Source organism: Gallus gallus, chromosome 2 (genome assembly GCF_016699485.2).
Source record: "Gallus gallus isolate bGalGal1 chromosome 2, bGalGal1.mat.broiler.GRCg7b, whole genome shotgun sequence".
NCBI classification, from domain to species: Eukaryota; Metazoa; Chordata; class Aves; order Galliformes; family Phasianidae; genus Gallus; species Gallus gallus.
The window spans coordinates 23,007,809-23,032,640 of record NC_052533.1 but is presented as its reverse complement, the minus strand read 5'-3'; the positions used below and the strand labels follow the sequence as shown (position 1 = coordinate 23,032,640).

At 40.4% G+C, this 24,832-nt stretch overlaps 1 protein-coding gene and 1 non-coding gene across 2 annotated transcripts in view; both read left to right on the top strand.

Moving 5' to 3' along the window:
* CALCR (calcitonin receptor) overlaps positions 1-24,832 on the top strand; it is a 144,862-nt gene that overhangs the window by 68,960 nt on the left and 51,070 nt on the right. The window contains exons 2-4 of the mRNA XM_425985.8: positions 4,164-4,251; positions 13,490-13,643; positions 17,239-17,349. Coding sequence (XP_425985.3) covers positions 4,204-4,251; positions 13,490-13,643; positions 17,239-17,349 — 313 coding nt within the window. The 5' untranslated portion in view covers positions 4,164-4,203. The remainder of the gene's footprint in view (positions 1-4,163; positions 4,252-13,489; positions 13,644-17,238; positions 17,350-24,832) is intronic.
* MIR489 (microRNA 489) lies at positions 9,393-9,476 on the top strand. Its single transcript, NR_031555.1, has one exon. It is a non-coding gene; the product is annotated as a microRNA 489 (primary transcript).

The window sequence follows — 24,832 nt, the reverse complement described above, 5'->3', positions numbered from 1 at the left end:
TTGAATCCAAATTCCCTAAGCACTCAGCAACAGGGGCTGCTGGTTTGTATGTTTCTTACCCATGTGCCTCCTCCTGTGTTTCCTGGTCCATCCTTGGCACAGGCAGCGCAGGTCAGTGTCCTCCTGTGCTAAGTAGGAAAGTGCTCCCTGAGAGGACCTACAAGTCCTAGTGTTAAGAAACCGTGGAGACATTGGGGTTGAAGGCAAATGCACAGCTATTCACCCTGAGAAAACTTCACAGGGGTGGTAACAAATCTATCTAAAGAACATGCTGGACAAATGAAGAAGTAGAAAGTGAATTTTCAAAGTTTGAAGGGGTAAGACAAGCACAAATATACATTGTTGCATCACTCTCTTGTATTTGGTCACAAATCCTAATAGTCCTGTGTTATTAAAATCTTCCTCCAAAGATATGTCAGCACTATTGTGAAATATGGCATTGCGGAATAATCAGAGCAGAATAATTAAATGAGAAGTTTATCTCATTATTCCTCCCAAAAGCCTTTCTTTCTTATTGTCTCTTTGGACTGCAGCAAGTAAATGCTGATCTACTGCCCTCTCTTGAATCTTCACTCTTACACCTTTTTCTGTCCATCTTTGTTGGCCATGTTAGGCCACTTGTGCAAGTGACTGAGTGGGTAAGGTCGTCCCATCTTTGGATAACCCAATGGTAATTGTAATTATAGCCCTGTTCAGGTTAGTATTAAAACTGTAATAATCCGAACAGAGCCAAAAGAGATGATGATACCAATAGAATGTTGTACTGTTCCTCAGATGAGCTTAAGGACTAATCCCAAGGTACCCATGGTATTACTGTAATAGCTGAAGCAAGAGGAATATCTTAATACGTAATAAGCTATGCTGCATTAACAGAGAAATACAGAACAATATTCTAGTTTAAAAACCAGACTGGGATTTCGTACAGAAATATTATAAGCAACAGAGGATAGAGAATTAATACAATCATGGAAAAATACTGGGCTTTAACAATGTGCATATGATTAAATATGACTAAATATGAATGTTTTAAAACTTAAATGTATGAAGCACATTATATTGTCTTAACATCAAACAAGGACATTGCTGAACTTCACCAAAAAAAAAAATGATAAAAAGCAGAACTTGAATCAAGACAGAACCTAAAATCTGCTTGAAAACTTCAGCGAATGAAAGAAAATCTGCAGTATTAAAACCCCATAACAATCATTCTTATGTTAGCTCCAGTGATCCAAATAGCTACCGGTACGTTGTCTATAATTGCTTGTGTTTGTTGCAATATGCATGATCTCAGGAAAACCTCATGCATACCTTGAAATATCTGCAATGAGGAACCATCTGAAGTGCCTATGCACCAATCATTTTGAAAGATTAACGTGGCTATGAGAGTAGCACAAGTCAGGTGGCAATAAGCAGCCAGAATAAGGCAAAGGAAGGACTCCTTCTGCAGGTACTGTCATCAAAGCCTGTGTGTGGTTGAGTCATGAAATTAGTATATGCTAAGGAAAGCTCCTCTCTGTGGTCATGGTAGCATGGATCCAGTGCAGCTGTGACCTATTTCTGGCTGCTTGGGGCTTTTCAGCCTCCTTTTCAGCAAAGAGGCTGTCCATGGCAGAAATGCAGCAGTCCCAAACTCAAGGCCTTGAGTGTGCCACTTTGAACATCCCAGTTTACCTGTTGTGTCACCCCTGAACCGGGATTGCTGGCGATGGGACAGAGCTATGGTGATGCAGGTCCATCCCTCTGTCCAGAGGCTGATGATCCATCCCTTGGGGCTCCCCTTCCTGAGAATCTTTCTGTGTCCACATTATTCCCAATCTGCCCCTTGATCAGTGCTTTTTACCTGCACATGTCTTTTCACTTCAAGATGCTCAAGATCCAGTAACCTGTGTATGTAGTGCTCTAGGTCATTCTTCAGGTTAGAGAAAAGTTGCTTCTGAGTCAGGGACTTTATACTAGCATTGCTAAAACCTGTTAAAATTGTTGTCTCTGGAAAAGACTCATGTAAAAGAGGAAGAAAAAACAGGTACTGGACTTCAAGTAGCATGTCAGCCATTCCTGTGGTTAGAGCTGGCTAGAAGAAGAAAGACTAGATATATCAAGATTATGTAAGATCTAGTATGCAGAATAATTCTTACTCATTTACTTGTATGTAGTATTATATGGCACAGTCATCACAGTTAACAGAGGGGAAAAGTAATGTGTTAAATATTTTACAGATGGCTTTTTTTAACTTGGAGATATGGGAGCAAGAGGTATTTTAAATAGCTTCTTCAGTACATAGTAACAAATGTTCACAAAATCTCACTTGACTAAAATTTACCTGCAATTGCAGCTTTAATCCAGCATAGTGTTGTAAACACTTCTAGCGCCAAGTGCAGGAGATTAGATGCATTGTGGGTAACTACACTTGCTATTGATTTTGCCTGTTCTTTCTCGATCACAATATTGCATTCATCTCTCTGCCATTTGTGGCAAGTACTGTGTTGTAAGACTGTCAACAGCTTGTAGGGCAAAGTTCTTTAGCCTATTTTCTAGCACATCCCTGTAGATGCAGCAAAAGAGGCTAGCACGGGGAATGCAGAAGATGACTGGCTTTACATCACGCTACAGAACACTTTACAGTACTGTGCATAATTGTATAGACACGTTAATGTATATATATCTGCTCATTGGGCAGCTGATCAAGACCCATTATTTATATGCTCATGTATTTTTTGGCAGTTTTGAACCAATACACACTGTGGAGAATAGTATACAGAAGATGGAAACAGTTCCAGACGTTTTCCTCAGATCTAGCTAACCAATTTTTGCTTCAATTGAGTTATCTGTCATTCCTGATCAAATACAAATATGTGGCTGACAGCATAATTATGTATTATTTCTGTGTCATTTGCCTGTCCCACTACCTCTGGCACACCAGAATGCTTCTAGCAAGGCTCAGACGGTAATGAGGCTACTTCTTAACAGAGGCAGATCCTCTAAATCCTCTTTTCCATCATTCCATGTTTTATGTAACCCCAGTGGCACATGAAACACTCCCATTCATAGGGTATTATATGCAGGTGCATTAGATTGCAGTGGAAGTGCCACACCTTTATTACATTTTGAGATTATTTCTTCTTTATATGAGGGCAATTAAAACTGATTTTCTTCCCCTCTTGGGAAAGTGGCATTCCACACCACTTCAAGTTGAGAAGAGCTGTTACAATGCTGTGGCAGAAACAAGAGTTGCCCAAGGGATTGTTTTGCTCACTACACATATAGTAAACTAAGCCTCAAAGTCTGTGTGCCCTTCTCCCATTAAATTTTTGGGGTGTGGGCATGTCTGGTGTTCAGGTAGTGTGCTCGCTCCATTTTTAAGATGCCTCAGAAATGAAGGTGTGGTCAGTAACTCCCTTGCTTACTGTGGCAGAAAGGCTGGATGGCGGATGACTTAAAAGAGACAAAGAAAAGCAGAAAGCTTCTGGTCCAGTTCCCTTCAAGCCTGTGGAGTCATGGTCGTGCTGTGCTTCTCCAGCACTTGGTGTGGCTGCAGTGGTCATTCTCAATGGTGGAAGGTCACTGCCACATGTCTGTCTGCAGTCCCACAGACCAGGCAAGCTAGCTTCATTTTGGAGTGTGAAATCCCACAGTCTTGCTCCTTTGCCAGCAGGTCTAACTCAAGGTGTTTCCAATTTGTCTCTTTTCCTGCCACACTGAGTTCTGTGGTAACCTACCTAGTGGTTACCCACCCTCTGGCTTTCTCTCACTCCCTAAATACGCTTTTTGAGTGGCCTGTCTGTGCACCAGATCTGTCTTTTTGGGGGGTAATTTTAAAATGCGCAGGTTCTTCATAGGTCTGCAGACCTTTGGAGATTAGGAGCAGCAGAATCAGGACAACCAAAGTCAGCTCTGCAGGCAGAGAGGCAGTTTGATGTAGATATGCTGTTGGTCATGTAGTAACATGGAGCTGTAATTCATGCCCACTGACCTTAGCATCTGTAGGGGAGGCTGAAATAAAAGCACACCTGTCTTCAGTGAAATCAAACATCAACATGCATAAGGCTGGAGGTATACACGCGTGCAGAATGCACTTGAAGTCTAAAAAGATGCCCGTACACAAAGATAGGAATTTATTGTAACACAATCTAATCCTGGTTTTGTTTTTGCTGTTTAATTCCCAGAAGGATCTGCTACAGCGTACCTCTGCAGGAAGACTCCACGATGAAAAAAACAACCCACAGTTGCTTCTTACTGATTATCCTTCTTATTGTAAGTATGAGACAAATGAATGACACCTGCCAGATTCAAACTTGCGGAGATGTTCAGAAAAATAAGGAATACTGAGTTATATTTGTTACACAGCACAGGTGAAGTAATGAGTTCCCTTCCTGATACATTTTGAAATAAGGTTAATAACGTCTCTGAATAAGATATCTCATAAAAGTTTGAACTTGTAACCGCCGTTCCCCAGTGAGATGGAGCTGCAAGTCTGAAGATGGTAATGCCTGTGGGTTTTTTTTACTGGATTTGGAAACTTATGTGGTTGAAAACTTCATAAACATTGTGTGGGACTTTGACTTAAGTGATTGTGAATTTTCACTGTTTATGTTGGCTCTGGTCTTAGGAAAGCAACAGAAATGGCAAATATCACTATAAAGATTAGTTATTCAGTTCAAACACTACTTTCAACTGTTTGATCCCAATATTTCTGTTACTCCAATATATTCAACAGCAGCATGTCTGGGTAACTATTGTTCTAACTATGTAGCAAATTAATTTCTAGTTGACTGAATACCTCTCATGTAAGTTGAATGGTTTCTTTGAGCTTTACTTGTGGAACCTCAAATGATTAGCAGGTATAATAAAATCAAAGACATTACAGATAGTCAGAAATGAGGACACTACCCAAATCCTCAGTTACACAGCACTCGATATATGTCTGAATGATGGTGCTGGGAATGAGCATCTCTCTGCTGCAGTGTAGTTTGAGTTACTTGCATTCCTGATGCTGTGTTGTTCCTCAAAGATATATTTGTATTCCTGATGAAACCTTTGATTCTTATTACTCTTGATTGTATCTTGTTGGTTAGCTCCTCAGACCCCTCTGCTTCTCAGCTTTTCTTCCATTCATGTTGAGTGAATATGAAATGTTGCTCTGTGTCTCCCCATCAGCTCACACACTTTCTGGTTATAAATTTGTAGAAATGGGACTACAAGACACACTAAGGAATGGCAGAGACCTCTCTCCCTGTTTTATTAGTTTCAGCCTAGCATAACTTGCCCACTGTGCTGTTTGCCACTTAAATTAACATGGAGAAAAAATAGGGGAGGGAAGCTGAGAACAGTAAGAGAACGGTGGAATAAAACAATGAAATGAGATCATGGAGAATGCAGAAGAATAGCAAAGAAGGCCTTACTTGGGTAGAACACTGAATTCATAGTTCAGGATCAGGGACTTCAAACAAAGATGAGCTAGAGAGCAGGAAAATGAGCAGAGGAGAGTTAACATTTTTCTGCTAGCTTGGTTTCAAAAATAATTAATCCAGAATTAGTTAATGATTTGAATGATTATCCCTGTGCTTGGCAAAAACCTGCCTTGATATGTATCAGATTATTCTGGTTTTTGTGGCATTATGTGTCTGTTACACATAGCCCTGCAAGTGGTGCACGTAGTAGTGTGCTGGCTGGAACATCATGCATGTTTAGAGATCTCTCAAAGCCAAAGGACCCATCAGAGACCAGATATCTTCTGTGCTTGAATAATCCCAACTGACCTGCATAACATAACAGGAGCCTTGGCAAAGAACAGTAAATCTTCCTGTAAGAAATCAAAGCCAAGTGAAGGAACGGTTCCAGATTATTTTTCTTCCACAATCAAATGACAGGACTGTAAATATTCTGTTAACTAAAATTGTCAACAGCCCTTACTGAGCGTTTGGAGTGTTCTGCCCTACAGCATATATTTGGAGAACAGTCTTGAAAGATTGGGCTGATCGTCCCTCTAAATTAGATCTCTGATCCATGGTATCACACGTGCAGCATTGGTTCTGTCCTCCTTACATCAGTAGCCCAAGGCTAGGACTTATTTAAGAAGCTCTGCAGTAAAATCTGCATCCCCTTCCTTTTAGATAGCTTTACACTAGAGGGCTCTTTAACTTCTGTCCTGTATGTATAACTTAAGCACAAATTTACTTATATTTTCACTGCTTCAATCTCAGTATTCCATCCTTTTCCACTGTGGTGCCCATACTGTGATCTTGTTTGACACCTCTTAAGTCAATTTATCTTCCAGTGAGGGAGAAGCCACAGTTGTAGAAGGGGACTGTGAACAAGCTCTGTTTTCTTGATAGCACTTGCCAGAACACTGCTGTTAAATCAAATATGAAAAATATTTGGCAAGGGTCATCTTTCCAAAAAATTTTCCACCTGTAGCTGGTGGAAAAAAAATATTTTTTTAGATTTTATTTGTGATCTGTCATAAGGAAAGGGTGTCTTTCTTTCTCTTCCAAAAAGACCTTCCCCATCCTGCAGGATTTTCTAATTGCTCCTGGGTTCCCAGAGCCAGTCCCACATCCCTCCTTGCATGCTTGGTCCTAGACTCCAAATACAAGTACTCCCTAGGTCCTTCTCCCCATAGTCTCCAGCTTTTAGACCTGTCCCAACTGGTTTTGGTACCTTCTGATAGAAACTGTCTCTCTTACCTATGTCATTTCTACATTGACTAGCCAACATTCTACTCCTTTGTGTATGGGTCCATAGTAATTGTTCTTTGCCAAACACAGACTGTTTAAAGCACCTGTTGCTCCAAGACTCAGTTATTAGAAGCGAAGCTAATTTCTTATAGTCTCTGACTGCTCCCCTTGCTTTTGAATGCAGAATAATGGCAGTTCTTTCACCATCACCAGATATTCCTTTGCAATTCGGAGGGAATTCCTTTAGAAATTCTAACTGTTCTTCTCAGGGAATTTTTCTTAGTTCACTTTATTTTTGATACTGTCTATTTTTCAGTAATTACTGAGAGCCCCAAACTGAGATTTGTTTCCTCAAGTTCCTCAGTCCCCACGTGCTGGCAGAATTAGACCATTGGAGCATTGGAACAGTGTGTCCAGGGGGATCAGACTGTTGAAAATGAGAGGGAGGAGGAAACAAGCTTGGGTCTTTTTCCTGTGTGACTGATCAATTTTGCAGGACATTGAGATAAGAGAATTGTATTTTCTACCTCATTTTGTCAAGTAAAAATTCTCGTCTTGTGCCTGCAGGTGGTAATTTGCTCTTGCCCGGTAGATGAGGATGGATGGAGTAGTTTTCCCTCATATATTGCAATTTTGTTGTCCTGAGCCAACCACAGAGTGCTCAGTAAGGACAAAACAAATGCTGCAGCTTCAGACCACACCATTATTCAATTAAATCCCTTTGACCAAGACTGTATTTTAAAACATTTTCATTTTGAGTAATAAAACCAAATTGTACAGTTTATTAAGTCCAGACCTGTCAAATTGTTACCAAGCCTCAGTCACTGAGCTATACACAGTCTGGTAAACTGACTGAGCTATACACAGTCTGGTATACTGAAAGGCTTGTGAATAATTTCAGTTCATGAAACTTGGAAAATTAATCATGTGAATGCCTGAGTATGATTTTAAGTAAGGGAAAAAACTGGCAGATTTTGGAACACAGCTGTGGTGGGTTTGAGTCTTCAGAAACCACTTAGAAAGATGTTTACCACCGTGATGGTGGTAAACATGGCTTGTGGTGCAGGCATCTCACCCTTGCAACAGTGATACACAGCAGTGAGGTGCCACAGCCTGCTGTCCCCCACAGCTACAGGTGTGATACACAGCAGTGAGGTGCCACAGCCTACTCCTGCTCTGCATAAGGCTTTTCCTGCTTAAATAGTGGTTCCTCCAACATCTGGTGTAGAGCAGGTACTGGCCTTAAGGGGGCCAGGAGAGGTGCTGACAAAGCGGTGGGAAGGTCGTATTTTCCTTTGTAGCTGTGAGCTGCTTCAAGCTGTAGGGACTTGCAAATTCCAGAGCTCTTCTCATGTAATGAATATCTGGGGAGGTACACTGCTGATGATAAAGACTCACTGAAGGTTATTTTGAGAATTTCAGGCACTATCTGCATGCAGATTTTCAGGAAGGAGGGAGGTTGTATTCACCAAAGGTTCCAGGGTGAGAGGGACATTTTTGTCTCCATTTTTACTTTTTAACAAAATAAGATTGTTGCTATGCAGCTGATTGCCTAAAGAGGTCTCTTGCAAGATGATTAATTAGAGCTGCATTCAAAATCCCTGAAGCATTCTGCAGTCTTCCTCTATGTTCACAGTCTGCATCAGGCTGTCCTGAGAGTAAAACCTCCTCACATGAGCAAGTACTGACTGCAGCAACGGAAAAGATCTGTAAGAGAGAGCTACAAGTTGCTTTCCATTAAAAGTGCCTTGCCTTCATCTACTACGGGTGATAATCTTTTCCTCTTCTACACAGCTGCCAAAATCTGCGATGAAAATTATATGGGATATAACTATGAGATGTTCTCATCCTGCTTCAACAGCAATTGAATATGAGAAATTTTTAACATTCGATGGTTTGGTAAAACATGTCATGTTGAGGTATTTCCCCCAAGAAGTTGTTGTCTGCTGTTTCTAAGTACCTTTGTAATGAATAAGAAATTGTTATGTTTACTGAGTACCTTCTGTTAATGACCTTCCTAAGGCATCACAGTGGTTTTCTTCTCTGTCCTGACACTGGTAGCTGTGAAAAGTCTCTCAAACACAATCAAGATACAACCGGGGCTCTGTAACGAGGCTGAGTCATGCTGAGCTCTTGATTGAAGATGTGGTGTATCAAAGAACGAGAGTTAAGTCACCCACTAAGTGGTGACTAAACTGAGCAGTTTTAAATGAATTGCTTCGAGTGTATTTTTGAGCTATCCAAATCAATATTAAGCAGTTGTAGCATCCGGATTCTGAAATACATTTTGACTGAGCTCAACAGTAAATTTGCAAAATTGCTGTACTTAGTGGAAGGGGGAAAAGTCAAAAGGAAAGAAAAATACTTTTATTTTCAAATGGCATGTTTAGTCTAGCTCCTTGATGGTGGAAGAAAAATATTTGGGAATGCCTGTTTATCACATCCAATATTCTGTGGAAAAAGGTGAATTTTATGCTTGCTTTATCCGGATTCTGTCTTTCAGAAATGGGCACAGTCTTGCACAGGTTAATAGCAGGTGTCTGTCTTACAGAAACTGGGGCACTATTTGCTAATCTTTATATAGTTTAATAATGAATCAGAGTTGTTTCTCTAGATTACTTTGTCCGTTCTAGGTTTAAAGCGAACTTCCACATTCCCAGCAGCCTGTTCTTTCTCTTTGTTATGATAATTCATTTTCTTATAACAGTCATTTGTCACGTGGTGGCTTGGTGGTCGTATGTATGACGTCATTTACTTGGACTTTTAGGAGTGACATCATATGTACGGCTGCTAAACTGCTGCATGGGACATCATTTAAACATTTTTCTTCCGAAGAAATCATAACCAATCATTTTCAGGCTATCGACACATCCTGCTTATTAAGTTGTTAAATATCAATTTCTCTTTAATAAAGAATATTTGTAAATGAATGAGCCATTCCTTTATTGTATCAACATCATTTATACTTCCATCTGAAGTAACTGATGGATGGATGGGAAGGGTTTTTAACTTGCAGTAATGGACTCCAAACTTTCAACATTTATTCCATACCATAGGCACTATTCAGGTGAAACTTTCCCCACACGTAGCCATGCCCAGGCCTCTTCTACCTTTGATAACAGCGTAGCGACCCAGAGATTTCTTTCTGCCCATTTGCCTTTTCCTCATCCTAAAGGTAAGGAGTGCAGAAAGAATAAATTAATAATAATATCCAACATCAGAACTGTGGTAAGATCTTTGTGTGATTGATCTGCGGGAGTATGTGGCCGGATCACCATCCTACTGAGCTGAGTGGGAGTTCTGCCCATGGCTTTGGGGTGAGCGGGCACTAGGCTCCATGTACCAGAGTGTTGGTAGATACACAATTCTTTTGTGTGTGGTAGTAAACAGAGGTTTAATTGCTCACCCTCCTTCAAGCCAGGAGATTTATTTGTTGTTAGTCAGCTGAAATGATAGTTTGTTTCAAGGCAGAATAAAATATTGTTCAAAATTCCATGGCTGGCTTTTCAAATCCAGGCAAAAAAAAAATGAGTAATCAAATGGAAGAGTATATTTCAGGCACATCCCCGATGAACAATACCAGTAACACACCTACGCGTAACCCTGTAATTTGATTTCACACACAAGCTTTTACAATTACATCAAAGGTGCCTGGAAATGTGTGTGTGACTAACTCAAAATCTGATTCTTCAGATTTGATAAGTAAAAAATGAGATACATGTAAGAGACTGATGTAATCCAATGTTAATATTCCAGTCTTTATCCGAAGTTGCTTTATTTTTACTGTTGGCCATTAAATTATTTCCCCTGATGAAGTAATTATTTTCATTGAGCTTTTGTGACACATTCTCATCTATCTTTTTTAATCTCTGTAAGTGAATTCCTGGACCAAATGTGGGCGATAGGAATTTTCCTCACAATTCCAACTGTAACATGACTGCCTTGCTCAGAGGTAGCAGAACGGTTACATGGTTGAGCACTTTAAATAATTTAGCACACAATCCAAAACGTTCATCCTATCTACCACCACAGGAACTCTCTGCTTCCAAATATTATTCTCATTACTCTATACCTCATAAGAGATGTCTCCTTCAGGAAGTAGATTCGTCCCTTACATGCAGCAAATTATGAAACTGATTTGAAGAGAAGGATGTTTTTGTTCTCTTGTATCTCATCCCCAAAAATTTCCATCCCTGGTTACAAACTGTTGCATCTTCACCAGTTAAAAGACAGGAATGGAGCATTTCTTTTCTGGTGGCATTTCTTACTTTTGATTTCAGTTTATATGTTTTTGTACTGTGCAGTCTTGGGAAAAGTCTGTCCTTTCAAGAATGGTGGATAATAATGACCCAAAACAACTTAAAAGAAGGGAAAGATGTTTCAGTGCACTTTAAAAAGTACTTACAGTTTCTATCTGTGTAGCTGGCATCTTGCCAATTATCATACAGTTGTGTTGTGCTTTACTCTGTGCGGATAAAGTGGAAGAAACTGCAATTTATGACCAGCAACTTCAGTCTTTCTGGTTGTATCATTAGTGTGAATTGGTCTCGTTCGGTCAAACAGATCTGAAGAACAGGCCATCTCCTTCCCCAAAAAGAAAACAAAAGTCAAATAAATACCTTGTTTCAGGGGAAAGAAAATTGGTGATGGTTTCCAAGCATTATCAGATGGTTATGATTTCAGAACATGAGTGCCTTCCCAGATTGGCCGCCAGTGATAGAGGAATTGTTGAGAGCAGAGGCAGTGGCATGGGAACCCCCAGCTTGTCTTTGATTACTCTGCTGTTCCTCTCTCAAATGCAAACAGCTTGAAACTGAGGTATTATTCAAAATAACAATGTGGAAAAAAATAAATCTGGGGTATCTATGAATCACTTCAGGGAAGCACTGAAGCCTGTGGTGGTGATACATAGACATGAAGGGCAAAAACAGACCTGAAGACCTCTGAAAAGCTTCATCTATTTTTTTTCCCTTGATACTTGCTGGATCTGCAACATTGCTGGTTTGCTTTTTAAATGATCCTCTTGGACACCATCTACTCCTTTAATCTTTTCATAAAGGAGGGATCCCAAATATATGTGGCTTTGCTTCTGTATTTTCTATTCTGGCCTTTTAGAAGCCTTATTTTTTCACTTAAGTGGCCAGATGAAATGTTCCAAATGCCCTCACTGCCCAAGCGTATCTATACATGCATGTATATATATATTTATACACAAAATTTATATAGAGTTATATCTACCAAAAATATCTTTCATCTTCTTTCTGTCATTTTATTTCAAGTTTCACGTTACGTGCAGTGAGATGAAGTGCCTTCAGTGTATTCCAATCTTCAGATAGTAGCTATGTGAAATTCAAAAATAAAATATCAGTATGAAAAAGGGTTAGATTAAATTAGCAAAAAGCAGTTGGTTAGGTAGAAGATGATATAAAAAGATGGAACTGAGATGTTTCAGCACAGACAGATCTACATAAAGTAATGACATATTTTCACCTAAGTCAAACATTCTCTGTTTTGCTATGTATTTTACTGTGCTGCTTTGTCTGTGCTAATGGAAAAGAAAGCAAAGTGTTAATGAGATACAGCTGCTTGCAATGTGCAGTAAGAAAAAAGGGAGACAGTAATTTAAGAAGTCACTTCATATTTGAACTTTCAAACCTGTCATCATTTTTGATTGTGCAGCTCTAAATGCCTGCTTAACGATCTGTGTACTAGCATTTGGCATTAATGTGAATCTTGTAGGCTCAAATGTGCATGGAAGGTGATCAATATAATCTGAAGCATACTCCTAAAAGTCCTAAATTTACTCTTTCCTATGGGAAAATACTGTTAAAAGTACTAATGTTAGTAACATTACCTGTATGGCTTGTCTAGAGAAATGCAGGCTTTGAATAAGAAAGAACCCCAAGAACTTCAAGGCTGTGGGCTTATGGGAGTCCTCAGTTCTGAAGGAGACTTTAAATAACTCTGTATGTGCTTGCAATGGCTTAAGTATAGCTTTGCAGGTAAAAAAAAGTAGAGAGCCATGCCACAGCCATATTGCTTTGCTTGGGGAATCAGAATAACCCTTTCCTATCACCTTCCCACAGAGAAGTGTCCTGATATAGAATTAAGGCAAAAAGAGCTTTAACTAGAGCTCCACACGCTCATTTCCACCCTGACTCACAGAGCCTGAGCTGTGCAACAGTGAGGTGGATGGAAAGAGAGCAGCTGACCTTTCTGCCCGAGATCTTGGCCTTGCATAAGCAGTGGTCCTTCTGTGTGCCCTTCAGGCAGCCCGGAGTGGAATCCTTCAGAATAGACCAAAGGACACTTTGCTTAGGCGCTTAATTAAGAACTAAGCTCAGGTCATGAGATTTAAAGCCTTTACCCTGGCCCTAACAGTTGAAGGAGTTCAAAGCAGAAAGCAGAAAACATGACAAAATAAGGTTTCAAGCCTGTGGCACTGACTGGGTAATGTAGAGAGAAATCAGCACAAGTGGGAAGAAGTACCTGGGTGTAACATTGGGAAGATACAAATTTTTTTTTTGCAGATCACTGATCTAAATGGAAAGATTTTAAAGACTCTATTGAGTCTTTAATGGTTCTCTCTTTTGTCAGGAAAAAGGGTTTGGTTAAAATCCTGAGTTTATAGTGAAGTAAACTTAGTTGAAATTCAGCATTTACTTTGAAAGCACCATAAGGTCTATCATAATGCAAAATATGCAAATAAAAGGCCTTTGAGGAGCGCGTAATGAAGATTTCTGACCTTCTTTTGTAATTTGTTTTTATCCTACTGGTTTATTCAGTGTTACTAACAGTTTTTCCTTTCTGTACAGAGAATGGTTCCAAGTCTTACTGCTACTGTAAATTATACTGATCCTACATTAGAGCCTGTAGTAACTGAAAATTCAGTCATACGACAGAAGATAATAGATTCGCAGTTCAAATGCTATGAGAGGATGAACAGAGCTCCTCCATATAGGAAAAAAGGTAAAGAAGATAAAAAAGTTCTGTTTGTATATTACCACATTTGTATATATCACTCCAAAGAAGCATTTTGTTCTTTATGCTAACCTATATTTTTCCTCGGGATGCAGCTGCCTTCTGGTAAGCAGCAGTCAGATTCACACTAACTTACTGTCCTCTGACATGCTAAGAAAGAAGAAAGGCTAAAGTGAGCCCAGGGAATGGGCAGCTTTTCCTCCCTTCCCATGCAGATGGTACCTGTATCACGGACGTGAAGTGCATTGCTGGCTCAGGGCTTTGCTGCTTGAATTTTTGTTCTATCCCTTAGGTGGTTACGTTTTCCAGAACTGTCAGTGCAGTACTTCGTTGTACTGTTACACAAAGATGTGACTGTGAATGGTGATATCTTAAATATAAATGCCAGTCTTGCTTTGCTCACTTGTTTTGCTTTTCTGTCTGTCCTGAATTAACTGAGAACTGTCATGCTCTGTACCAGCACAAGTGTTCCACGTCTTCCATATGCAACAATAGCACTAGTAAAAAGAGGTTTATAAAGCACTGAGGACAGATCATTACCGAATAGGAGGCACATGTTAAGATTAATAAAAAGGAAAATGACAAATAATAGTGGTGCAACAATGGCACACAGTGAATGAAGAAGCCTTTCAGGCTGGGACTGAGGGTTCTCTTTTGGTCACATTTTTCACAGAAAATAAGAAAGAAGCTACGAGGAAGCTAGAGAGAAAATGCTTGAGGCATAGTGGCAATTTGTGCAAGTAAAGAATCATAAAGTTGTAGAATCATAGAATCATTAAGGTTGGAAAAGACCTCTGAGATCTACTGTCTACCCATCACCACTCTGCCCACTAACCTATGTCCCTAAGAACACAGACGGGGGGCACTGTTTTAGGGAAGTTACATTGAAAGAAATCAAACAACACAGTAAATGAGGTGGAGATAATATGTTGGTGAGGTTTTCTTCAGCATAAGAACAAAGGCATTTCTGTAACTCTTTATCAGATTTTATTGATGTCTGTAAGAGTCAATGACTAGATGTTAAGATCCTCAGGCCTTGATGCAGAAATGTTTTGGAATGAGTGTAGGAATGTAGAATGTAGAACCCTTAGATTCAAATGAGTTTTCACATAGGCCAATGATGGGAGAAGCAAGCAAACAAGCAAAAAAACGTCATGCAAGTATTTAAACTGAGCAATAAAAGCTGTCATGTTTCAGACGTAAACAAGCCTTTTGCTGCTGGGCTATTCTCTGCACGGATTACTTGTTTAGTCTCCAGCTCTATAAATATGTAATTTTTGCATTAATCAATAGTTCTAATCTGTTCTCTTTCTTTTCTTTCCTTGATTTTCTTGCCCCTTGCACATGTAATTTGTTGCAAAGGGCTGAAGTGTTTGCCGAGCATGAAGCGATTATTGTTTCATATGTCATCCTGGTGGTTTCTCCAGGGCAGGGCTGTCCCAGGAGGACAGCAGCAGCAGACCTGCAGCCATCTGACACAGATCAGCAGTACCTGCACTCCTTCAGCTGACGGCTGGGTTTCAGTGGTGCCAATGGGGAGTGTTGTGTTTGTAGCAACATGCATTTAACGCGTTTGTAACTCAGACTGAAGAAAATAAGTGAACAGGGAAAAATGCCAACACTACTGAAGTTGTGTTTTCACCGTGGATTTGTTTCTGTGAGTCACAACTGAATTACAGGATCCTCATCAGTCCTCCAACATCTATATTTCATAATTATTAAATATATTTCATAAACAGATGGAAGTGAGCAAGTGTCAGAATCTCTTAGCTGCTAATTTGAAAGGGAGGATGGTATGAGACAGTTAATTCCCTTAATGCAAAGGACAACTGTGAGATGTCTCCTGAGAAGAAAAGCCTGAGATCTGAGCTGAAGGCACCTACTGGGTATAGCTTGCCTCTTTCAAGATAGAACTGATTAGCTTAAACCACAGTGAAGCAATGAAATGTACAGCTCAAGCACATGGGAGTGCCTGACCATCCTGCACAACATTCCTTCACTCCCTCCAAAAATGCAATTGTTCTGATTAGTGATTCAGCAACATGTGTTGTTCACATCTGCCTTTTATGGTTTATTACTCAGACTGTTTTAATTGCTACAGGAGTTCAAAAATATATATATATGTATGTGTATGTTGGTGTATATGTATTTATATTTGTGGTCATATGTGTATATACACCCTGTCTCTGACCTTGAAAGACACATTCCACATTGTATGGATCTTGCTTTATAAGGTAAGGCAAAGGATTTGAAATTAAAGCCTGAAATCCCTACCAGCTTCATTCTGCTGTGTCTTTCAGATACAAACTTAAGTTGCAAACATTTTTTGCTCTTCTATGGTGTTACAAAACAATTTCTAATAGTCTTTCAAATGTATCTCAGACAGAGAACAAGAGAATGCCTGAAAGGTAGAAATCAGCTGATACGATGGCTTGATAATAAAGGGAACAGGCAGCATTAGCATTTCTGACTTGATGGCAAAATATTTGTGCATAAAGTCTAACCTTATGAAGAAAAGGTTTTCATAAAAATATGCCTTTTCCTATGCATCTAATCTGGAAAAAATAATTTCTAAAGTTTTATGTTTTCCATATTAGTTCACAGCTATTCCAACTTAGATTAACAGTCAGTGGTGCAAATTTCAACACTTAAAACATATTCTAAAGCTTTGTGACTCTATTGCAAATACTGTGTTCCTTTGCAAAAGTTTCAATTAAAATATCTTACTGGATGGTAATTCTACAGGTGTCAGAAGCAATTAGTTGCCCATAACTTATTAACTGTCAAAGGCTATTAAATGCCTTCTGTGTAAGTCTGTCAAAAACAACCTACTTGGCGATAGCAGCTATTCTGAAAATCCCTTGGGACCAGAGCAAAAAATGTCAAAGTACATCTTCTCACTGTATGTCACTTCAACCTGTCAGTGATGTTGGTTAATAGCTTTTCTTGGTTAACTTGGTTAATAGCTTTTCTTGGTTAACTTGGTTAATACCCAACAGAAGCTGATTTTACATGAAAAATAGCCAAGAAGTATCTTTTTTTGGTCCTAATGTGTTACTTGCATAAATCCACGGTGAGCGAGGAAGTTGTGTTATTGCAGGCAGTCTCATACTGCAATTTCTGCAAACCCCATTGTATAACATCTCTCTAGTGGGAAGCAAGAAAGAGCAATATTCTGCCTCCCTCTCTCATCTACTTTGTCTTTTGTGTGTCTGGGAACAATCCCTGTAAGGGACACAGCCCCAGGAGTGCTACCTTTGCAGAAGGGAACTTACAGGGTCCTGTCTGCTACAACTGTTGAGGGTCAAGGATAGGAACGTGTAGGTTCAGACCCTACACTCAATGCTCCATTCAGTTGGCTTTCAAACATTAGTTTCCAGTAACATTAATACCACTAACATCTGGTTGGCAAAACCAAGTACTTTCTACTACCTCAATGCCACTCCAAGTGTAGCAGTAACAAGGGCTTATATTGCAAAACTACTTTATAGTCTGCAGATAGCAGTATTCCTTGGGAGGCCAGAACAGAATGGGTTCAGGATTGATTGCTGAATTGACTACTGAATTCCTCTTCAACATCCAGGTCTGTTCTGCAACCGAACTTGGGATGGCTGGCTGTGCTGGGACGACACGCCTGCTGGCAGAATCACTGCTCAGAACTGCCCAGATTATTTTCCAGACTTCGACCCAACTGGTACGGTACTTAATTTTATCGTCTTATCTTCCAAAGGAGTATTCTTGTCCTTGAGTGGAAGCATGAAATCTCAGAGTTTGGCTGAAATGAAAATATGTAAAGTTTTCAAGTTGCCTAATTTATGTATTTTCATTTATTTTCATTTCATAATATTTTATGTGCTGTATTGATGTAAATATAACTGCTGGACTTATGGGATCTTTTCTATGAAAATATGGAAATATTAACGACTTAGTTATGATATCAAGAGATTTTAATACCTCATTCTAGATTTTTCTATCGGGGGAAAATGATAAAAGTACTCTTATAGGCATGAAATATCTATCAGAATCTTCTGCTTTTATTGGAAAATATTTTCTGTAAGAAGATGAGCAGAAGTGATATTCTTTCAAAGCTCCAGTTGTTCATTGAATTCTTCATAGAAATGCTAGCACCTCTGTGGGCAAAGAGAAGTAAATAAAAAATGTTTAAAAAGATAAATAAAAGGGAAAAAATCAAGGACAGAGATTTTGCTGAATAGTTACGAAGATACATTAGATACAAATAAAACTCCACAAAGGGTATTGTATGAGGGAAGACAGAGCTGTGTGTTCAGCTTTCAGGACTTACTGCTTATCAGCAGTTCTTGATGCCCCAATATCCTCAGTCAGCTGTAACCACAAGTCCCAAAAGTGTTTGTGCTCAATGAGAGCTGAATGCTCAGGATCCTGAGGTTGCACTTGCTTTTTTCTACATTCCCTGCAGAAGTGCCATGAAATCTTCTGTTCCTGCCTGCGTTTTGATCATGGTATCATCCCCAAATGGCTACCAGTCCAACTGATGAATAGAACAATTTACCATAAGTCCTCTGCTTTCCCCAGTTCTGTATTTTTCACAGGGGAAAAAAAAAAAACAAAAAAACAACAGACACTAACCATGCTGATTTATGAATACTCCATATGTTCCTGTAAAAGCAGGTGGAGGACAGCACAACAGCCTCCCACTGCTCCCAGGTCCCCACCCCATCATGAGCAGGGCTGGTTATGGACCCAACCCTCCAGCTGCTGCACTATTCCCAGATTTTTGCCTGCCTATCTCCAGCAACTTGTTCTGCACTAATCACCCCATTCCAGCAGCACTCTTCAGAGTAACACTTGAAGCCATCCTTGAAGCACCTCTCTCTGCTTATTAATGTCTATTAAAGTTGAGGACTGTGACTCGTTGGACTGATTGCAAAGGGCTCCTTAAGGTACCAGTGTGTGCTGCAGAGCCTGGCCCACGCTGTGTGTACTCCAGTTCTTCTTTCCGCTGTGCTTAAAAGCTTGCAGGTTTGGGATTTTTTAAGTGTTCCTGTTATCTGTACAAAGCCACGGGGGACAAGAATCCTCCTTCAGCAATTTCCTGCTGATCTATCTGTGTTCCTGTGCAGGAGCAATAGATACACTCCCCCAGAGTCAGCATTTTCCCTTGGCACGTCCCTCTGCTCCCAGGTGGCACATCCGCCTGCCTCTAGGCTGATGTCCCCACTGCCTGGCACCATTTCTGTGCCTCTGAGGCATCTCTGCACCTCCTGGTGCAGCCAGAGCTGCTTTCCTATAATGTCTGCCAGGTACCCCATGTGCACTACAGCTGCAATGTAAAGCCAGCACAAAGCCTGCCTATACAGCTGCCTGACTGTCATGCAGGATCTTAACAAAGTAGGAGGAAGACAAGGAACTGCGGGAGGGAGAAGAAATCTTTCAGTTGCTAATGGAACTGGCTGCCACTCACAGGTGGCCAAAACCACAGGTTCAGCTGTCCTGAGAAAAGCCTACCAAGTTCGTGTCACAAGTCATTACTGTGTTCGGTAACCTTATGCCTGTTGGGTATAGCTAAGTTTTCTGCTGAGAAACAGAAAATTCATCCCAAGAACCGTGATTTTATAAGATGAAAACCACAGTGCCTGTTAGACTTCCTTCTCATTAAGGCTCTGTGACATCAGACCACCTCAGCATACATTTGAGGCATGCAAGTAGTAAGCCCGTGGGCTTCTGAAAGCAGTATTTCCCATTGTGCCACTTACTGCTGTCCTGATACCTGCAGAACTGCTGTCTATTAACCCCCCAGTGACTACACGACTTCTGTTTGGGGCCATGCATAGCCTTGAGTCCTGGAATAAAATGATACTATTCAGCTTTCTTTTTGTACTTTGATGCATGTCGTTTGTAACTGGAAAAGTCAATTATCTGGTAACCTAGGATCACATCTTCCTCCCGTCTGCACCTGGGTGCTGCATAGCAGCTCGCTGTACCTGAACCCCAACAGCATTTGGTATTGAAGCCAAGATGTTGTTAGAGGGTGTAAATCAGGAGAAATCGTAATCTGGAGAAAATGGCACAGAAGCAGAATGACAAGGAAAGAGAGCTCCAACAGGCTCAGTGCTCAGTTCATTTTCTGCCTGACAACTTCACCACTCATTCAACCAAACGTAATTCCACTTACTTCACTGAACATATGTCAGCTCATACTAGGTAGAAATCTGTGTTTTGAGAAGACAAAGGACGACAGTGATAATCCAGTTTGCTCCACTAACTAGGGCTTCCTACGCTTCTTTTCCTGCCCGACAAAGCTCTGTCCTGTGAAAAGAAGGGTGTATCTTAAAGCTAATGAATATAAATTCCTCCCTACAAGCTACTTATTTTTTCAGTAAACAAAGTGCATTTTACAGCAGTCTCTTTCTCACACTGATGAGCACATGCAGTGGGGGTAATGCATAAAAACAGATCATTTTATTGGGAAAACATACAGAGTTCTACAGGTCTAACTCCTGTGCCAGCAGGGCATTCACTGTCTCATCTGCTGCTGACTGAAGCCCTGAGCAGTGCTGGATTTAGTACTCCTGCAGTCAGACAACATGCACAGTTTCCCCTGCATAGTACTCTATACTCATGTTTTACACAGGTTGATGTCTGGTATAATCCCTATTAAATGGCTTCAAGTCACACTGAAATGTATAGGAATTGAAAGAATAGAATTTGATGGGAATACATGGTATGTAATTCATGCAGGTAATACTCTTGCTAATAAAATAGAAAGGAAATACACTGTGGATGCAATGGCAGTCCATGTCAAATGGACTGGTGTGCTGTGCTGAGCACAGCCTGTTGGGTCTGAGGCAGAGCACTGTGTTTTGCCCACCTCCCTGTCTCCGCACTGTGCCTGCAATCAGGATGAATTTGGTGCACCATGTACAGCAGTGCAGCTGGATGGATGAGTTACATTGTGAGAGCATTACCTTCTCTTCTGGTTTAGCTTTCACTCCCTTTTCTCTTTTGGCGACATACAGTGGTTAAGAGCAGAAGATCCTAACCCAGCTGAGTCCACGATCTGAGGCTGCTTCTAGCAGAGCTCCTCTCAGTTCTGTACTTTGGATCCGTTTTGTAGACCCATTACTTGGAACTCTTCACGTGGCTCTGAGAAAAGGAATACCGAGGAGTGAGTCCCCTTGCTCTCTTCTAGTGCCCTCCTAGCACCCTTCACAAACTTCCACCACAGTTTATGAAAGATTTTGTTTTTCTTACAACGTATTTCTGAAGAAATAAGGAAATCAGGACAAGTTCCCCATGCAGGGGAAGGGTGAGCAGATCAATTTGCTCTTACTGATCCTATTGGATTTAGCTGCTATGACACTTGTGACCACAGGGGACGGGGCTGATGGACACAGGCACACCTTTCTCACAGCTGGCAAAATGCAGAGAACATCCAGCAGAGCAGGATGCCAAGCTGAGAGGTGTAGTCATTGCAGATGAGAAACCACTTCCACAAAGCAGTGAGAGAGAGAGAGAGACCCTCTGGGTCTCAGCTGTGGTTCCATGCAGGCAGGGAGGCCATTCCTCAGGCATCCCTAATCTAAGCAGCTTTCCAACCCCAGCTTCCCCTCCTCATTGCCCAGTCCATCCTGGGCTCCTGGCAGCTCAGCAGAGTGCCTTAGTGTGGCAGTGTGCTGGAGCTCATGGCAGTATCCCCAGCCCTTCTGTGTATTTCTGTCATGCTTAGCATCTCAGCAGCTGCACTGTAAACATTTCTTATTCCCGTAGTGCACAACTTGACTTTACTCTAAAAACTCCAGTTTTGCAGAAAAAGGCATTTTGATGGCAGTGAGAACTCTCCACTTAGTGGGACACTGGAACTGGAATTTTCTGGGATTTCCATTGTGTTGTTTCAGATGATTTTTTCATTTTTGACAAATTTTCTTCTAGAATATTTTACTGAGGAGGTAAGTAAATCAGATGTGTCACAGAACTATCAGCTATTCCCTCATCTGCAAAACTAACTACTGTACAGGTCAGTCCAAACAGTGGCAAAGAATCCAGTGTCTGGTATCTGCTGAGCATGCATTGCAACAGAGGGAAACCTTTTTTTACTTCCAGGGTATAACTCCGCAATAAAAAGAAATTGGAGTTGACCCTTTTAACATCTGCTAGCCATACAGTTGAACTAATTGTAAAAGGACTGTTTGATGGAGTATTCATGTTTGTTCCACTGTCATTGGGTTAAGATATTTGTTACGTATAAATGGCTGAGTTGCTTTTTATGAGAATTTGATTCATAAAAGCATCATTGCTAGCACAAGCAGTAACACATGCAAAACTATTATTATTGGTTAATCTTTTTAGACACCTCATTATTCCAATGAAGCTGCCACTGTAGCTAGGATTCTCTCACCCAGACAGCTCTTGAAGTGCCTGTCCTTTATAGCTAACTACAAAGAGCCTGCACATCTAATTGCCTTTGAGAAGATGCAGAACTTTAAGGTAGCTAAAGTCAGATGAGATGAATCCTACATCGGTGTCACCATTCGTCCTTTCTGAATAGCGTAATACTCAAGTGGTACCCTATCCAAGCTGACAGCATACAGACAGAGACTAAAAATTTGTGTTTATGGAGAATTTCAGTAATCTTAAAGGATACATTTCCACTTTCCCTTGCTAGTATTATCTTACTCATCCTTATATGCTTGAGTATTTTTTCAGGGCTTACTGCAGATTGTTCTGGTTAGTATGAAACACAGCATGTTCCCAGGTTCCCAATCGTGTACCTGCTACTGGGCTCTCAGAGAAGAACTTGCAGTAGAGCAGAGCTTCATTTCTTCACAAAATCAGTTTTAGTTTTAGAATAAATGTTCTACCAGTTTAAGTTACTGGAATGAACAGCATGAAGGTAGTGTAATTGCCCCCATATCAAGCCTCAGATTTCAAATTAAGACAAACACTGTGAACAATCAGCCCCACTGACTAAATGCGCTGCATCTCATGGGCACCATAGATGAAGGACACGTAGGTACCTAACCTGATCCTCTTTGTTTATGATCCACCAAAAGCAGTGAGCAGAGATGTGAAAAACTGGCCCTTGTATCATAAACTTTAGCCTGCACCATTTATCAATCTAGTTGACATTTCTTAATTAGATATTTTGAAAAGACACATACCATATTTAGTGAGTGTATCAGAGTTGTACTTTCTGATAACGCAACCCATATCATGGGATTCTGATCTCCTAGTTCCATTTTCTGACAGCATTACAGCAGGAAATCAGTGGGCTGTGGCAACTTCCAAAGTAGGATCAGTTGCATTTATCTGGCTTCAAGGAAAACTATGAAGCAACAGATTTGTCTCTGACTTACAAAGGTCACATTAAACTTAGGCAGCGTGCCTGCCTAGGCATTAAAGCGCAGAGATGATAGATGGTATTACCATCATGCTCTATAGCATATTAACAAAAGCCACTCATTTTGCATAGTATATGGGATAGCAGGTACAATGTTTGTACACTGTGTTCCATGGTAGAGTAACCATTAATCTTTTATCTATGACTGAACACTTTTTCCAGCTTTAGATAATATCTGGCAAAGAGTACAACGAGAACATTGCTACACAGGCAGCCTGAGATTATCTGCAAGCTGCAGTGATGGAAGGCTGAGATAGCATGTACTGTTCCTCTTTGTATTGGTAATGCACGTATTGATTTTCAGCAAGTCCCTCAAAACAATGATTTGAAGCTCACAGTAATTTCGAAAGTATGCCTTGTTCTGGAGGATCATCTTCTTTGTGCAGTAGTACTATACAAAGTGCATGTCTAGTCAGAGGAAGATAACTCAGTCCACATAACGCTTACCCTGCCAGTATAATCGACTGCTTTTCTCAGCATGTAAAGAGGGAATATGAATCTTCCAAGTTACTAGAACCATTAATCACCAGAGCTGACTAAGAAAAAGAAATGCAAATGTTGAAAGCAAGAAAGAAAAATGTGTCTGTTCAAATGGTAGTCGTCTCTTTAAAAGTAAATTGACTGGAAATGCTGATAACCTATTCCTAGGGTCAATAAAATCATGAAGCTACAGTAGAAAAAGGGATGTCAAGACAGACTTCTTAGTCTGCCAAAAAAGTCAGACTTGAACTGCTGCATATTTCATAAATAAACAATTGTGTCACTATCTAAGAAAACATCAAATTATTCAAGCTTCTGATTGTAGCCACTTTTGTTACATGGGCAAGTTTTCCACTGATTCCCCTATGGCTAACACTTGGGGGAAAGCCAAAGGAATTAGTCCAAGACTTCACAGGTGATCAGAAGTGACTGTCTGCACCCCTGCGTCCAGGATTTCTGAGTCAGAAATGCAGATGCAGCCAGGAGGATGCCTGCATGGCATGGATTTGTGATTCCAGACACCCCCCTAAGCTATCCTAACGGTGCTGCTACTGCAAGAGAAAGACACTTGCAACGAAGCATGGACCTGGAGAGGACTGGAAAGGGTGCCAGAGTCACCTGTGACAAAGATGCATAGAGAAGCCAAACACACCTCAGATTATTTAAGCATGGAGCCTACTTATCTCTGTGTTTGCAACCTCAGGGGCAAATCGGCAGTGATCCTGCCTGCTGCTGGCACAGAGTTTGGGCAGACTCTTCCAGTTGTCTGCACAGACGCACCTCTGGTGTTGGGACTATTGCCATCACCCGCACCTGAGCTCCAGTTCATGTACTGCTTGCTGCCCTTTCACTACACATCACCTCTAACTAATTATTCAGTTATTCCCTGTAAAACATGGAACCCTACTGCAAGATTTGATTTATTAGTGTCTGTGGAGGGATGCTGGCACCTCACTGGGAGTGCCAGTTTGAGCAAGTTTCAACAGCCTCTTTAAGTGAATTATTAACATGGAAATAATTGCATCTCTATTGCATTCATTTAAGACCAACAGGAGACAGATAAACAACAAGTGTGGTGTCAGATAAATCTCTAATTAAAAAAAGAAAGAAAGAAAGAAAGAAAGAAAGAACGAAAGAAAGAACGAAAGAAAGAAAGAAAGAAAGAAAGAAAGAAAGAAAGAAATAAAGAAAGAAAGAAAGAATGTATATTAATTGCACAAGTTGGAAGTCCTTTGGATTTTGTTATACAGGTGTTTTATATCTAAACAGTAATTCTTTTTAAAGGATTTTTAGTGTGTAATATGCTAACATAATAATT